The sequence below is a fragment of the Macaca nemestrina genome, chromosome 7 (genome assembly GCF_043159975.1).
Source record: "Macaca nemestrina isolate mMacNem1 chromosome 7, mMacNem.hap1, whole genome shotgun sequence".
Classification (NCBI taxonomy): Eukaryota; Metazoa; Chordata; class Mammalia; order Primates; family Cercopithecidae; genus Macaca; species Macaca nemestrina.
In genome coordinates, this window is record NC_092131.1 from 7,669,934 (window position 1) to 7,686,711 (window position 16,778).

Here is a 16,778-nt window from a genome sequence, read left to right on the forward strand (position 1 = left end):
GTGCTGAGGTCCCTGAGAACAGGCGGTGTTTGGGTTTTGGGGAGCTCTCCCTTCCCATGCCCTTTCCAGTACACCATGCTGTCTTCCTACTATGCCCTGGGGGGCAACCAAGAGGCAGGAAGGGAATGGAAAACTTGTCATAATAAAAGTAATCACTTAGGGAACATCTACTATGATTCAGGAACCGTACCTAATGGACCTTGTGTCAAAGATATGGAGGTATTGCCCTCACAAGCCCCAACCACCAGGTGTTCTGAAAACTTGAGATATTTTTGACACCATAATTGGGTCCAAAGGTTCTGTATATCCTGCAATGTGTGGCACAGTGTGTCACTAAAAGGCAGATCTAGAATTAGTGAATTGGAATTTTAGGAAGGCAGCTTCTATAAGGTTTCTAGAAAGACATTTATACCATTATACCATTAAGGCTCATCAACAAGGGAAAGGGATGCCTCTGGAGGTACCAAGCTTTCAAGGTTAGAAAGACTACCTTTTTTCTTTTTTCTTTTTTTTTTTGAGACGGAGTCTTGCTCTGTTGCCGGGCCTGGAGTGCAGCGGTGCGATCTCGGCTCACTGCAAGCTCCGTGTCCCGGGTTCATGCCATTCTCTCGTCTCAACCTCCTGAGTAGCTCGGACTACAGGCGCCTGCCACCATGCCTGTCTAATTTTTTTGTATTTTTTAGTAGAGACGGGGTTTCACCGTGTGATCCAGGTTGGTCTCGATCTCCTGACCTTGTGATCCGCCCGTCTCGGCCTCTCAAAGTGCTGGGATTACAGGCATGAGCCACCGTGCCTGGCGACAAAGACTACCTTTTATCAGGGGTCCTGGGGTAGGGATGTCTCTGTTAGCCATGAGCATCTGAAACTTAATACGGCTATTTTGGTTAAAGCAAAAACCCAATCAACAGGCAACACATTAAAACAGAACCCAGAGTTTCTGTTCTCTCTCTTCTGATTGCTGATTTTTTCCAAGATAGCAGCTAACCTGCCGCTCAACTTAGCTGAAGCTTGACCCACTAAGGCTGCCACAAGATGCTGTTTATGTAGAGTTTTTCACAAATGCTATAATTACAGATCTGTTAACTTCACTGCTATAAATGCCCTTGTGAATCTCTAAGAAGAGAGTCGGAGGGAGAGCACCGAACTAACCAAAGTCACTGTGGTTAAACAGGTTAAACAGCCTGTTTCTCCACGTCCCTATTTTAGGCCATGTCACATCAGGTTCTTTTGCCATTAATTATGTGTGTAGGACTATTCACGACACAGGTGGACATGACTGTTCTCTCGTATTTACGTAGGTATTTACCAGGTACACTCACAAACTATCTTATCTGATTTGCCTAGGTTGAACTATCAGGGAGAGAAATGACCCCAGGTTCTCCCAATCATCTTGATACTCTTTCTAAAGTAAGACTTAGAAGGTTGATGAACCCCAAATCTTAATAGCCACCTTACATGTGAGTAAGATGAACACATTTTTGCAATACTACCTTTTCCAAAGCTTTCCCACATCTATTATTTATTTTAATCTGACAATAACACAGTGAAATAGGGAGGGTATGGATTTCTGTCTCCATGTAACATATGTAAAAAGTGAAATCCAGAAAACAATTTGCTTAAGGTGTCATACCTTGAAGTATGAGGATATGGAGTCATAATCCGAGCCCAGGTCCTCTGATTCCGAATATTGACCTTTTTGTTCTGACCTCTTAATGATAGGTGTGTGTAAGGGGTGGGTGGTGAGGAGGTGGTGCGCAGGCTCACGGGTATAATCTGTAATTCCAGCACTGACCTGCTGATCCTGCAGCTTGACTCCAACGACTCTGAAGGTGTTGCTGGCAGTGTTGTGGTAGATGTTGATCCGGCTGAATCCCTGCTGGCCAGGTTTGATTGGTACCCATTTCTTACTGGTGTCATCGTAGACCATCACGGAAGCCCGGGCTTGGCAGATACTCTGTTCACTGCGGAGCAAGAAAAAACTGGTGTCAGCCTCAGCTACAGGGGATGGAAGTTGACTTTGTCCTTTTCTGAAATAGAGGTCATTTGCTACTTAACATAAAGAAACTTTCCAATTGCCAGAACTTCCAACTGTCTATAGAAGAACCGTCTGGTGAGGTGATGAGCTTACATTCTCTAAGGAGCTTGCAGAATGGAGAGAAGGTTCTGTGCCAAAACTTTCAATAGCTTGGAAGACTCACAGCTTTGTTTTCAGGGGAGAAGTTGCTTGAATAAGAAAGGAATTACAATTATAATTTGCCAACTGTTCACAACATTCCATGTACTGTATTATATAAGAGAATGTGGTCAGGCACAGTAGCTCACGTCTGTAATCCCAACACTTTGGGAGGCTGAGGCAGGCAGATCACTTGAGGTCAGGAGTTTGAGACCAGCCTGACCAACATGGTGAGATGCCCCCCCCATCTCTACTAAAAATACAAAAAGTAGCTGGGCATGGTGGCACATGCCTGTAATCCGAGCTACTCAGGAGGCTGAGGCACAAGAATTGCTTGAACCCAGGAGATGGAGGTTGTGGTGAGCCAAGATTGCACCACTGTGCTCCAGCCTGGGCGACAGAGCGAGACTCTGTCTCAAAAAACAAATAAAATAAAATAAAATAAAATGAAAAAGAGAGAGAAAAAACGCATTAAAGCACCTAAGCTTCACGACTTAAGAAGCAGCTATTTATTACCTCCATTCTCCATTTTTTAGATGAGAAAAAAGTGGCTCAGAGACTTGCAAAGATGTATACAAGTTCACACAGGTATTCAGTGATTAAACTGGGGATTTCCACCCACTTCTGTCTGATTCTAGAGCATATGACATAAATAATATTCTTTGCCACATCCAACAAAATGCTCATTTATGGCATTATACTAGGGTAGCATCAGACAGGCTACACAGGCAATGAAATATTTAGGTGATCTAAAGAAAAATGCGGCTGGGCGCGGTGGCTCACGCCTGTAATCCCAGCACTCTTGGAGGCCGAGGGGGGTGGATCACGAGGTTAGGAGATCGAGACCATCCTGGCTAACACAGTGAAACCCCGTCTCTACTAAAAATACAAAAAATTAGCCAGGTGTGATGGCGGGCACCTGTAGTCCCAGCTACTCAGGAGGCTGAGGCAGGAGAATGGCATGAACCCGGAAGGTGGAGCTTGCAGTGAGCCAAGATCATGCTACTGCACTCCAGCCTGGGAGACAGAGTGAGACTGACTGACACACACACACACACACACACACACACACACACACACACACACACAGAGTGAGACTGACTGACACACACACACACACACACACACACACACACAGAGAGAGAAATCTCATTTGTTCAAAATATGACAGAGAAGCAGGGAAGAAGCCCCTGGAAGGATAAAATGGCCATCACTAAAATTAACACACTAAAACTCCTGCCACGGTATTCAGAGGAAGTCTCTCGGAGCCCACTGGCTCTTCATAAGCCTACTAATCTTTAACATCTTCTCCAGCATATTAGAATTCCAAAATTTAAAAAAGCAATACTCCTTCGTTCCTATTTTTTTTTTTTTTTTAAAGAGGGAATCTTGCTTCCTGAAGGTAGGCACACTGGCCACAATGAGGAGGGGTCATCAGCACGCGAGGCTGCGTAAAGACAGCGAGGGACTGCAAACAGTATTGTAATGCCCGACAATTTGGGAGCAATCATACAGAAGCAAAGTGTGTACAACAGTGGATTATTAGAATGCTGAGAACAAGCAGTTGAGAAAAAGTCGTATTATGTTCACTTCCCCACACTTAAGAAGACAAGCAAACCAAGTATTTGATAAAGATCAAAGATCTATACCCCTAGCCCTGTGGTTATAAGACGAAGCAAAAAAAACAAAAAACAAAAAACAGTGGTTTTTATAGGATTAGTCTCTGTGACTTGGAAACCTCAACTTGACCAGCATAGGCAGTTCCTCAGTGTTCCAGAGGGCTGAGCTTTCTCATGGTCCAACTCCCCTACTTCTTGGAGACTGCGGATGATCCAGTATATGGATTATTATCACACTTTTAAACAATATTTTTGTGTACAGTGCCATATATAAGGCCTTCCCCTACATATTCCCTCAATTTCACTTTGAATGAACCCCATGCACATCTTACGGCGTGAGGGCCAGTGCCAGGTCTCGGGCCTGCTCTGAATGCCTGCACTGCTGGGTCTCCATCTTGCTGCTGACTACTTGGCTCTGTCTCTGGCATTTAGGAGCCTAGGGCACACTTGACCTCAGCTGTCCCAGCCTTGTGTTGAGGGTCCTGGGCACATCTGTGGACAGATGTATTCAGAGTGAATCATAAGGGTTTTGGTCTGCAATTTGTGCTGCATCATTCTTCCCTGTAATTCATCATTCATTCCACAATATTTAAGAGGGTGGCAGTTACCATCTCTGTGTTTTGGGGCCTGAAACAACGTTATCTTTTAAGAGAATGTGCTTAGGTAAAGTTGCTCCTCCCCTAGTTAAGTCTTTGGGGCCCTGTCCTCAGGAAGTCTAGTAATTAGAGTAAACTAGCCGGGTATGGTGGCTCACACCTGTAATCACAGAACTTATAGGAGGTTGAGGCAGGAGGATCACTTGGGCCTAGAAGTTTGAGACGAGCCTGAGCAACATAGTGAGATCTTGTCTCTACAAAAAATAAAACACATTATCCAGGTGTGGTGGTGTGCACCTGCAGTCCTAGCTACTTGGGAGGCTGAGGTGGGAGGATCACTTGAGCCAGGTTGAGGCTGGAGTGAGCTGTGATTGTGCCACCGCACTCTAGCCTGGGTGACAGTGTAAGATTCTGTCTCAAAAAAATAATAATGATATTAATAAATAGCCGGGTAAGGTGGCTCACACCTGTAATCCCAGCACTTTGGGAGGCTGAGGCGGGTGGATCATGAGGTCAGGAGATCGAGGCCATCCTGACTAACACGGTGAAACCCTGTCTCTACTAAAAATACAAGAAATTAGCCGGGCATGGTGGCAGGCGCCTGTAGTCCCAGCTACTCAGGAGGCTGAGGCAGGAGAAGGGCGTGAACCCGGGAGGCAGAGCTTGCAGTGAGCAGAGATCGCGCCACTGCACTCCAGCCTGGGCGACAGTGCGAGACTCCGTCTCGGAAAAAAAAAAAAAAGTGTAAACTGTACCCAGAACCGATAGACGTTGGGTCAAATCATAGTTCTATCCCAACGTAAATGAGCCATAAATCAAGTGATGGGCTAAATTCTGGCACTTACTGCTTCTGGTACACTCAGTTGCAAACTGTGACAGTCGACAAGTAGCTGTGTGTTCTGGATGCTGTCTCAGGAGCTAGGAGAGATCCTGAGATGCAGCATGGTGTTGCTTAACAAAACATGGGTCTTATTAAATCAGAGGGATCTGAGTTGGAGCCCAGCTCTACCACTTGCTAGAAGGTGACCACAGAGTTGGAGCCCAGCTCTACCACTTGCTAGAAGGTGACCACAGAGCCCCTGAGATGATTCTGGGGGAGCACTCTGGGAAGGTGCTGTGTGAGGGGCAATGCTTTCTAGAGTCCCTGTGTGGCAGCCGCGGAAATGTGCCTTTCAGTCACCCTGGAAAAGAACCTGCTATGGGAGCAGGTGCACGGAGGCCATGCTGCTCCCAGGCTGCTCCTAGCCACTGACTGAACATGGCAGGGGGACCAGTGCCAACCCATTCCTGCCCAATACAGGACCCTTCTGTGGGGGAAGCCTTGGTTTGGGGACGTTCTATCAGCCTGGCCCAAATGTTCTCCACACTGTGATGTGGTCTGAGATGCTTCTATTCTATCCTTCCTGGCCGTTCTCCTTTCGCAGACTTTTGACCTGTGTCAGAACCTGGCACAGAGCAGGTGCCTAATAAATGCTCACTAAATAATCTCAGAGCTGAAAAGAACTATAGACACGAATCCACTTTTATGTCCAATGAAGCTGCCCTGACAAGTCCACACTGAGCTTTAGGGGATAGGAAACTTAACTTACTATTCTCCAAAGCAACCTGTTGGTTGTAAATGGTTTTAATTTAGACAATCCCTCCTTGTTCTGAGTGACATGCAACTCGCTGCTCTCCAGAGTCACACAGGGTGCTCTGCAGAGCCTGAGACAACCCACCAGATAGCTGAAGGAAGAGCGCTTCCCTCCATCAGCCACACAACAAACTACCAGTCCCCTCGCCATCCCAGTAACTAATCAGTTAGGGTCCTAAAACTGGGCCAATATTTCAGGCTTAGTCTGACCAGCAGATGCTAGTGGGTCAAAAAACATCAATGAAAGAGAGATAGGTAGAATAGTACCTGCCCTCAGCGAGCCCCCAGCTAGTTAGGCAGTCAGACGAGTAATTATAAACCTTATGCAGCCCGGAGGGATGCGATGGAGCGGGGGACAGGGGAGGCTTTCTTCTTTTAAATTTTTATTTATTTATTTATTTTTTGATACAGAGTCTCACTCCATTGCCCAGGCTGGAGTCCAGTGGTGTGATCCTGGCGCACATCAACCTCCGCCTCCCAGGTTCAAGCGATTCTTGTGCTTCAGCCTGCCATGAAGCTGGGACTACAGGCATGTACCATCACGCCTGGCTAATTTTTAAAATTTTAGTAGAGACAGGGTTTTACCATGTTGCCCAGGCTGGTCTTGAACTCCTGGCCTCAAGCAATCTGCCTGCCTCAGACTCCCAAAGTGTTGGGATTATAGGCGTGAGCCACTGCGCCAGGCCTGGGAAGGATTTCTGAAGAAAATGCTGTGTGGGTTTTAAGATGAAGACTTTCAACCCCTAGATGAATTCAGGAAGGGGATGTGGGGTTTTAGGCAGAGGAGACAGGCAGCTGAGCAGAGGCAGGGAGGCAAGAACCGCATGGCGTACAGAGAATCGCGAGCACTAGGTGGGGGTGAAGCATACCGGGGTATCACACACCTTTTAGGGTAGTTACAGAGATGGCATAAATAAAGCACTGTGCTTGCCACTAGATGCCTGAACACCAAGAATCATTTTTCCCATTTTTCTTATTATAATTATAGCTACAGGTTCTCTTTATTTGCTGTTGTTAGCACTTTAGGTTCAAATTAAACTGGTGGTTAACCAAAACCCCTGGTCTCCCCCCACCCTTTAAATAAGTGTTGGTTTGTCTCTTATTTTATTGCCACTAACAAAACCTAAATGCAAGGAAATACACATTTATTCTACTTAAGATTTGTTTTGCTAATTTGGGCTTATTATACCTTTGAAATTTTTTTGTTTTAATAAAATCTCGATTGCTATCTAACCTCGACATTGCCTCTGAGCAATATATATTCACTTGCCTTCTCAACATTTTCACCTGGATAAATAAACTCCGTAACATACACATCCTCCCTAGGCATGGTAAATTTAATTTATCCAAATCATCTATCCCTTGAGGAAATTTATTATTATTATTATTATTTTTGTAGAGACGGGGTTTCGCCATGTCGCCCAGACTAATCTTAAACTCCTGGGCTCAGGTGATCCTCCCACTTGGTCTCTTTGGTCTCTCAAAGTGCTGGGACTACTGGCATGAGCCACTGTGCCCAGCTATGAGGAAATGTGATAGGCAAAAGTTTTCTTAAATTATTTACTGAATAACTGAATGGATGAGCTATTTTTAAAAACACATACATACAGAATTTCATTTACTAAATGGTTCCCATGAGGTCTTCATGTCTCACAGACTTCTTTCATATGATCAAAACAATCTGTTGATTAGTTGGGGAGTGAAATCAGTCAAAATACACTGGTTTGTTCTGTATGGTGTTAAATTAACAGGTTGGTGGACTTCTTTCCCCCCTGGGATCTAACAGGCATCTCTGAGCTGTAGGTGTAACTAGAATTTCTCTCTTGGGGCAAGGCTCTTTTCAAGCAAGCAGTCCAATTCCCCTGTCATTTTGGGCCTTTGTACATGTACTTGTGGGGCCCATATAATTTGCGCCTGTAATTTCTCTCCGTGTGTCATGTGAGACCTAAACTTTTTTTTTTTTTTTGAGGCGGAGTCTCGCTCTGTCGCCCAGGCTGGAGTGCAGTGGCGCGATCTCGGCTCACTGCAAGCTCCGCCTCCCGGGTTCCCGCCATTCTCCTGCCTCAGCCTCCCGAGTAGCTGGGACTACAGGCGCCGCCACCACGCCCGGCTAATTTTTTTGTATTTTTAGTGGAGACGGGGTTTCATTGTGTTAGCCAGGATGGTCTCGATCTCCTGACCTCGTGATCCGCCCGCCTCGGCCTCCCAAAGTGCTGGGATTACAGGCTTGAGCCACCGCGCCCGGCCAACTTTTTTTTTTTTAATTATACTTTAAGTTCTAGGGTACATGTGCACAACGTGCAGGTTTGTTACATATGTATACATGTGCCATGTTGGTGTGCTGCACCCATTAACTCGTCATTTACATTAGATGTATCTCCTAGTGAGACCTAAACTCTTACAGGAGAAAGACCATATGACTCTAGGCCTCAGCTTCCACATCTGTACAAGGTGAGTCTGACCTCAGAGCTCCCTCAGACAAGTGCTGAGTCCTCGCTGAGCTCTGCCCATGAGTTCAGCATGGGGCAGGGCATGGCAGGGAAGATGGGAAAAACCATAATCTTTGTTGTGTCGCTGGTTCAGCAGTTAATTTTTTTAGACCATACACCAAGCTTGTCCAACCTGTGGGCCGCATGCAGCCCAGGAAAGCTTTGAATGCAGCCCCACACAAATTTGTAAACTTTCTTAAAACATTATGAGATTTTTTTTAAAAAGCTCATCAGCTATTGTTAATATCAGTGTATTTTATGTGTGGCCCAAGACAATTCTTCCAATGTGGCCCAGGCAAGCCAAAAGACTGGACACCCCTGCTATGTATCATAGACCACTTTTGAATGTCTGTTGAAATCTCTCACTGAAGAGAGAGAGAAAAAAAAAGCAAAACACACCCCAAATTTCCTGCATGTAACTCTGAAACCTAATCATAGACCTTCCAGGACTCGATGTAGGAAATCATTAATGCATTTCAAGATAAAACTATTACACAGGCAGCTGGGTGTGATGGAACCTGCCTGTAGTCCCGGCTACTCAGGAGGATGCAGGAAAAATCTTGCAGCATGGCCCTCTGTAATGACAGCCTGAAGTCAATCTTGGGCTCTCACTCCCTAATCCTTCTGGGAAAAGTCCAGGCTCTGTGCCCCCGGACTCTCACTCCCCCACTCCCTGGGTGGCTGGGAGCAAGGTTTCTGAATTCTCATGGGCTTACATAGACACACCATCCTAGCCCTGTTATTTCCTTGAAGGACAGAGCGTAAATTCATAAAGTAAGGGCAAAAGGAAGGTCCACAGGGTGGAACGGGGCTAACCACAAGAGGTCTGTCGGGAAATGCAAGTCCAGGGTTGAACCTGGAAAAAGCACAGGATGTAGACCTGTCCACAGAGAGGCTGGCTCCTGCAGCCCCATGCTTGCTTCTCCCTCTGCCAGAGCGCTTTTCAGTTTGTCCTGCCTCTCAGAATCTGCTGAGGTGTCTGCACCACCAGCCTGTGAGCTCCTTGAAGGCAGGGACTGTGTTGTTTTCCCTTTGGTAAAGCCAGTCCCTGTATGCTGTGGACATGAATAATTGTTAAACAAATGACCCTGACTGTGGGAAAAACAGTGCATTTATGATTGTGTGCTCGTGGGAACATTCTACTCACAATCCTCTCCATTTATTCTCAGAGAAAGTGTAACTGCCAAGCAAAAGCATCCGTCACAGATTACCATCAGCCTTCTGTCTCATAACAGCCTGGGACGGGTGAGTCAGGAAACCACAGCTCTGCAGGTGGGCTCCTGTGCAAAGCGAGGCTCAGCCCTGTCTGCTGCCTCTAAAGATGCAACTCAGCTCTGCCTGGGCCCAGGCCTGCAGAGAGAGACCCGCTCCTCCAGAGGGAGGCCTCTGGGAAGGCACAGGCTGCCCACTTTTGCTCCTCTGGAGTGTCAGCCTAGGAGCCACACTCCTCCTTCCTGGAAAGCAGGCGGCCAATGCCTTTCTCTCCCTGGGACTGGCACAGTGGTCCTTCTTAGCCCTAATGCTCGGACTTGGGAGCTTCCTTTGGACAGAACAACTCTTCATACTCTGTCTTGAGGGCCAATTTTGTCTTCCCAGTAGGACTGGGAACCAGCATTTGCCCATAACAGAAGGATTTCCTAGGAGGTAGGGCATTCAGCACTAAAACTGGGATAATCCAGGAAAAACCAGGGTGAATGAGCTGCCCTGCTGGGAATTCCTTTCTTATCTTTTACCACAGTAACCATCGCAAGGGTGGGCACCTAACAAGCACCCCCCAGCTGATACCACTGGACCTCACTCCCTACTTCCCGCTGTCCCCCACCCAGTTCGTCCTGTCACTTGCTCTCTCCATGTCCTCACCCTGCCCCACCCCCACCCTGCCGTCACTCTCCGAGCCCCCACTGGAACCTGGCCCCTGGGCCTAAGAATACACTTAAATAAGCCCAGACAAGGTTACTGCCTTTCCACTTCCAGCTCCAATGCATGCTTTCCAGCTCTCCAGTCACTGGGCCTGTTAGTGAGTCAGGCACTGCTGACTATGTCCTCACTTCTGAGAACCTCTCCTCCTTAATCCCCAGTCTTCAAATTCTCCTGGCTTTCCATTTCGCTCTCTGTGATTCCTGTTCCGCCTCCTTCACAGGTTTCCTATTTATCTCTTATGTCAAGTGTTTTTAATCCGGGGTCCAGGGAAAGGCCTGAAGAGTCTAAGAAATCTCCAAAATTATCTGCAAAAGTGAGAGTGCACGCTGCTTCTGGAAATGCATTTACCGTGTTCTTAAATGGGTTTGCGCTCCAAAACAGATTTTAAAATCAATGTGAACTACGTGGAATTTCTTATTTTACTCTATGCTCACGAGTCTCAAAACTGTATGCACGGCCGGGTGTGGTGGCTCCCACCTGTAATCTCAGCACTTTGGGAGGCTGAGGCGGGCGGGTCACGAGGTCAGGAGATCGAGACCATCCTGGCTAAAACCCATCTCTACTAAAAATACAAAAAAAAAAAAAAAAAAAACTAGCCGGGCGAGGTGGCGGGCACCTGTAGTCCCAGCTACTCGGGAGGCTGAGGCAGGAGAATGGTGTGAACCCGGGAGGCGGAGCTTGCAGTGAGCAGAGATCGTGCCATTGCACTCCAGCCGGGGCGGCAGAGCGAGACTCCATCTCAAAACAACAACGACAAAAACAAAACAAACAAACAAACAAAAAACTGTATGCACTGTAAAAGTCAGGTGAGTGTTTATTAAAACATAAATCCCTAGGCCCCCATTTAGGAGATTCTGATGCAATAAGTCTCAGGCGGGGCAGGGTCTCTATTGTAACACACATGCTTGCTGGTTCTAGGCAAATGGTCCATGAAGGAAACTTTGAGGGCCACTGGCTTTCACATCTCCTCACAGGCTCTGTCATCCATGCCAGGGTTTACACGATCACCAATACACTGATAAATCCCGTGAAGATGACTCTCCAGTCCTGTCCTTTCTTCTAAGATATGGAGCTATATTTCCAACTGTTGGACATAACTTAGAGACCTCACATATTCTTTCTACTGTTTCCCATTTCAGGGAATGGAAGCAACACCTACCCAATCCCCTGAGTCTGAAACCTGAAGGCCATTTCAGATGCTTTTTTGTGCTTCACCCTCTATGGACCAGTAGCCATCTATTCTATTTCTTAAACATCTTTTGGATCTGTCCCTTTCTCTCCCTTCTTGCTGCCAGTCCCAGCCCTTGTTATTTCTCATTTAGACCACAATAGCCTCCTAGCTATTTCCCTGCCTCTGGTTGAAATCTCATGCCTCCAACTCTTCAATTGCAATGTCACCAGAAAGACCTTCATCAAAGGCAAACTGACTGAGCCTCTTCCCTCACTGGGAGCTCTGCCACTTACTAGCTATATGACCTCATACAAAACTTATGTATTCCCCAGTTTCTATCTATAGCTTATCCTCCTTTATCTGCACATATCTTTCCCCTTTCCTCATCTTCTTTATAGGGTTGTCTGGAGAATTAAGACTTAATATGTGTAAGCACTTGGAGCAGTACCTGATCCCATGTGGCATGAGGAAGGAAGTCATCGTTATTACAGAATATAATCCCAGCTCTGGGGCAGGCACTCAGGGGCCTTCACATTGTAGCCCTTGCCATAGTGTCCATAGCCGACCCAACCCTTGGCTTAGTCTTGTGGAAATGCACACAGGCCCCTAACACACACCCCTGCACTGTGTGGCCTCTGCTCTGGCTCAGGCCACTTCCTCTGCCTGGGATACTTTTCTCAGCCGAGCCGAGCTGACCCAAGCCGACCCACTAATTCCTACTCATCCATAAAGACTTGGAATATCTGTTATCTCTTTTAGGAAATCTTCCCTGAAGCCCCAGGCTGAGTTAGATGGTCCTTCTCTGAGCCTTATTATCCCTATTATCATGGTCCTGTGCCTACCATCACAGCACTTACTGTAGCAATGTCTACGCTAGGACCGTCTGCTGGCCAGTGAACGCCTCCAGGGCAGGGGCCATTCTTCTAGGCAGGCTTCTCCCTATGTAGAGTGAGGACTTAGGCCACAGTTCTCTTCCTATCTGTTGACCCCTAGAGGTCCAAGACTACAGGGTAGATTCCTCTGCTGGTCCCAGGGAACTTCCCTTCTTGTTCTGCTGGACCTGAGGCTGCCCACAAATGGCCTAGCACATTTCAGTGAGGAAGGACCTATCTGATCACATAGCCCAACCAGCAGCCTGGTACTAAAGCCAGGCTTTACCTGGCAGCGAAAGCATCCCCATGACATTGGGCCAATTAAGATGACTTTTCTGCTACTCCTCAAGTAATTAGGAAGAGATATTTCTCCTGCCCAAGATGATTTCTTTTTCCTACACCCAGAGGTTTGAATCTTACCTTTTCTCAAAGCTCACATTGTCATTGCTTTCAAAACACACCTATCCACCCATTCCCATTCATTTAATAACTACTAACAGGCATATGGCTCAGCTCTGAAGGAGATTACAATCTATCAGGAAAAACAGATCATTGCAAAATGGGTGTACCAGAGTATTGGGAAGGCAGAACCTCAGGCTTTGCATGAGCAGTTCTTGTCTGTAAACCAGAGCTGATAAAAATAGTATGGTCTATTTGTATGGTGATTAATAGGTAAGACACGAGAGTACCCAGTACCATGCTGGGTATATTCCTCATACTCAGTAGGTGTGTGTCTCTGTCCCCCAAACCCCACCCCAAGGTGCCATGTGCCTCTGATTACTTTCAAGCTGTCACGACAGCCACTTTGAGCTATCTTCTTCCCAAGACTGTGGGCTTCTGGAGAACAGGCCCATGTCTGAGTTCAGATACCGTTCCTCAGTGAGCCATCGTCCTCAGCGTAGCCTGGTGCCTCTGGCCTGGGCTCTGCAGCTGCCAAGTGCATTAGTAAGGGGTGAGTACTGAAGGGTGGGGGGCTAGAGAGAAGTAGCCATAAATACATGTTCCCAAAGCTAAACAGAAACACAGCCAGACTGAGGCAGTTTGTAAAGTCCTGACTTGTTTACCTTCAACATACAAGCAACAAAAGTGAATCTTAAAAGCTGGACCAAGAACCATCAGTAAGGAGCCTCCTGGATGGAAGCAGAGCAGCCCACACTGAGGGGTTTATACAAACCTGTCTGGGCACTCCAGCGCAGAGCAGAGCTGGGGTCTACCCAGAGCCCCAAGACAAGGCCCAGCACAGAGGAGGAGACAGGGGCCTTCTCCTGTGCCAAATTCCAGTCTCTCTCTGAGGCACATCACTTGCTAGTTCAGTAGACCCCCTGCAGGCATGCAGCTTGGCTCTGGTAACACAGGTGACATCTACACTGACTTCACACAATGCTCAAACCACTGTCACAAGGTCATTATCACACTTATTCCCACTTCACATTGTGTGCTTCCCCCAAGTCACACACGGAGTCAAGTCAGAGACACTGCTGGACAGGACCCTGCCTCCTGCCATCCGGAGGCCTCTCCTTCCAGCTCTCGGGGAACTCTCTCACACTATGAACTCCCCTCTGCCCACAGGCAGCCCCGCCCTGTCTCCTCTCAGCCTGCCCCAGCCTCACCATTCTACTTTTGCCACAGACTTGCCCTCCTTGCCCTCCTTGCCTCCTGTGTGAAACTTCTCCATTGGCTCCCATGACACCGCATAGCTTGGCTCTTCTCTGGACTGCCCCTTTTCTGACCACTGTCTTTCCCAAGGTGGAGAGGGGCAGAGAGAAAGAGTACTACACAGAAAGTCTGGCTGGCTGGTGCCCACCAGGAAGCAGTGTTGTGCTGGGAAGCAAGGCTGGGCACAGAGAGTTAGGGCCAGCCCTCACCATGGAGTCAGTGTGGGGAAGTGAGAACACTCTGGACAATAGCTCCAGCTCTGCCCCAGGTCTGGCTCTGTCGCTTGCCAGCAACAAGACTTCAGGGAGGTAAGTTGACAGCTCGGTAAGACGAGGAGAATCATCTTTTTGGACTTTCTTTTGCATTTGCTGGAGATCAAATAAGGCTGATGAAATAAACAGGAGAGCAGTTTACTAAACATGATTAGCACCCAGCAGATACCATCTTGAACAAGGACAATGCTGGTTGAATAAACAGCAAATCCATATGAGGCAGGACTTCGGGTGGAATCCGCATGAAACTGCCTTCCGTGTCCACATGGAGAGCTGTCATTATCACGTAGTCTTTTAACTTCTAAGGAGAAAAACAAGGTGGCAGGTTCCTCACTGTGGCCTGGGGAATTGCCTCAGGCCTCACCAAGTGGGACCAGGCTGTCAGGTTCTGTCTTTGTGGAATGGCCCAGATCCACTGTGGAGGTCACTGAGGGCCCACTCCTGAGCCCTGCTGTTGGGAAATCACAGTTTCTGGGCCCTGATTTGCTCCTGTGCTTTCCTCTAGCCTCTACTCACACTGCCCTCCATCCCCACTACTGCCCCCAGGGAAGACTCCCTGAACCACACTGAAGAGAATGCTAATGCCCACCCTGGGCCCCTGCCGCTGGCCTCAGCTGCTTAGCTTCTCTGCAGAACACTTACCATACACTTGCCACTGAACTGAGGGGCAAGCGCCTCCATGAGGCAGGCTGTTTGGTTTGGTTTTTAAAGTAGTGTTCATCTCGGTAGCTCTAGTAACTGGGACCTAGTGATTGCTCAACAAATGCCTTTCAATAACTGCTGGCTTTTATGTTTGCTGAGTTTTGCCAGGTATCGTGTTTCTCAGCCTGCAAGGATTTTTGTGGTGGGGGTGGCACGACTCACTTGAGATCTGGCCACCTCTGCTTTCTCTTTCTTTTTTCCTGCATTTATCTGAAAAATAAAACAAGGGCTGGGCACAGTGGCTCACACCTGAAATCCCAGCACTTTGGGAGGCCAAGGTGGGAGGACAGTTTGAGCCCAGGAGTTCGAGACCAGCCTGGGCAACACAGATCCTGTCTCTACACAAAATAAAAAAAGTTAGCCAGGCATGGTGGTGGGTGCCTGCAGCCCCAGCTGCTCAGAAGGCTGAGGTAGAAGGAGGATCCCTTGAGCTGAGGAGGTTAAGGTTGCAGCGAACCGTGTCTGCATCACTGCACTCCATCCTGGGTGACAGAGCAAGACCCTGTCTCCAAAAAAAAAAAACAAACAAAAAAAAGAATAGAAAAAAGAAAAAGTGCTGTACGTGCAAAGTGTCACAAGAGGAGGGCATTTAGTTCTGCCTGAGGGACCCAAGGGATGCTGTCATGAAGGGGAAGCAAGACTTTTCAAAAGGAAACAAGGAACCATTTCAAGCAGAGGGAAGAGTGTCAGCAAAGGCAGAGTGGTGGGTGGGGGGACCTCAGTCATCACCCTGGGGCCTCATCACTTCTCAACACCTACCCAGGGGAATGAGGAAGCACACCCACGTTGCCATGTCCCAATTCAGGGACTGAGAAACAGAGACGCTTGGAATCACAGTCTCATCAGAGCTGAAAAACATTCTGCAGTGATTTTCTTAGGAAACAGGCCTAGAGAAGGAAGTAACTTGCCCGACACCCATGGCTGATCCACGGCAGAGCCTGGACTAGACATCAACCTGACGTTCTGTCGCGCAGTAAGGCTTTTCTGCTCCACTTGGCGACGCAGCAAAACCCAACTCCAACTTTTACTATTTTGAAGCTGTTTTTCACTCCACCTTTTTACTCTGAAAAATTTCAAACCTACAGGAATATACAAGGGACACTCTTGTACCTTTCACTAAACATGCCCGTGGTTAACATTTGCCGCATATGAGTTATCTCTGCCTTTCCCCTGAGCCATCTGAAAGTCAGCTGCAGCTATCATGATACTTCAATCCTAGGGACTTTAGCATACATTTCTTTAAAATAAGGATATTCTAATATATAACGTAAATACCATTGTCACAACAAAGAAAATCAACAATTTACTAAAAATCTAATACAGAGTCCTATTAAAAGTTACCCATGTAATCCCAAAACTTTGGGAGGCCCAGGTGGGTGGATCACCTGAGGTCAAGAGTTCGAGATCAGCCTGGCCAATATGGTGAAACCCCGTCTCTACTAAAAATACAAAAATTAGGTGGGTGTAGTGGCAAACGCCTGTAGTCCCAGCTACTCGGGAGGCTGAGGCAGGAGAACTGCTTGAACCCGGGAGGCATAGAGAGGTGTAGGTTGCAATGAGCGGAGATAGCTCCAATGCACTCCAGCCTGGGCAACAGAGGGAGACTCCGACTCAACAACAACAACAACAAAAAGTTACCCAATTTTTACAAAATGTTAGATTTTTTTGGGATGCA

The 16,778-nt window shown here is 47.4% G+C and overlaps 1 protein-coding gene across 7 annotated transcripts in view; it reads right to left on the reverse strand.

Moving 5' to 3' along the window:
- The window catches only part of LOC105467426 (Enah/Vasp-like), a 174,940-nt gene that overhangs the window by 59,745 nt on the left and 98,417 nt on the right, over positions 1-16,778 (reverse strand). For 4 of the 7 annotated variants that reach the window (XM_011717025.2, XM_011717022.3, XM_071099611.1 and 1 more), the window contains exon 2: positions 1,793-1,961. In XM_011717025.2, the coding sequence (XP_011715327.1) occupies positions 1,793-1,961 (169 nt within the window). Of the gene's footprint in view, positions 1-1,792; positions 1,962-13,647; positions 13,788-16,778 lie in introns of those variants that run through there. The other 3 variants (XM_011717023.3, XM_011717019.2, XM_011717018.3) reach the window with 1 other exon arrangement.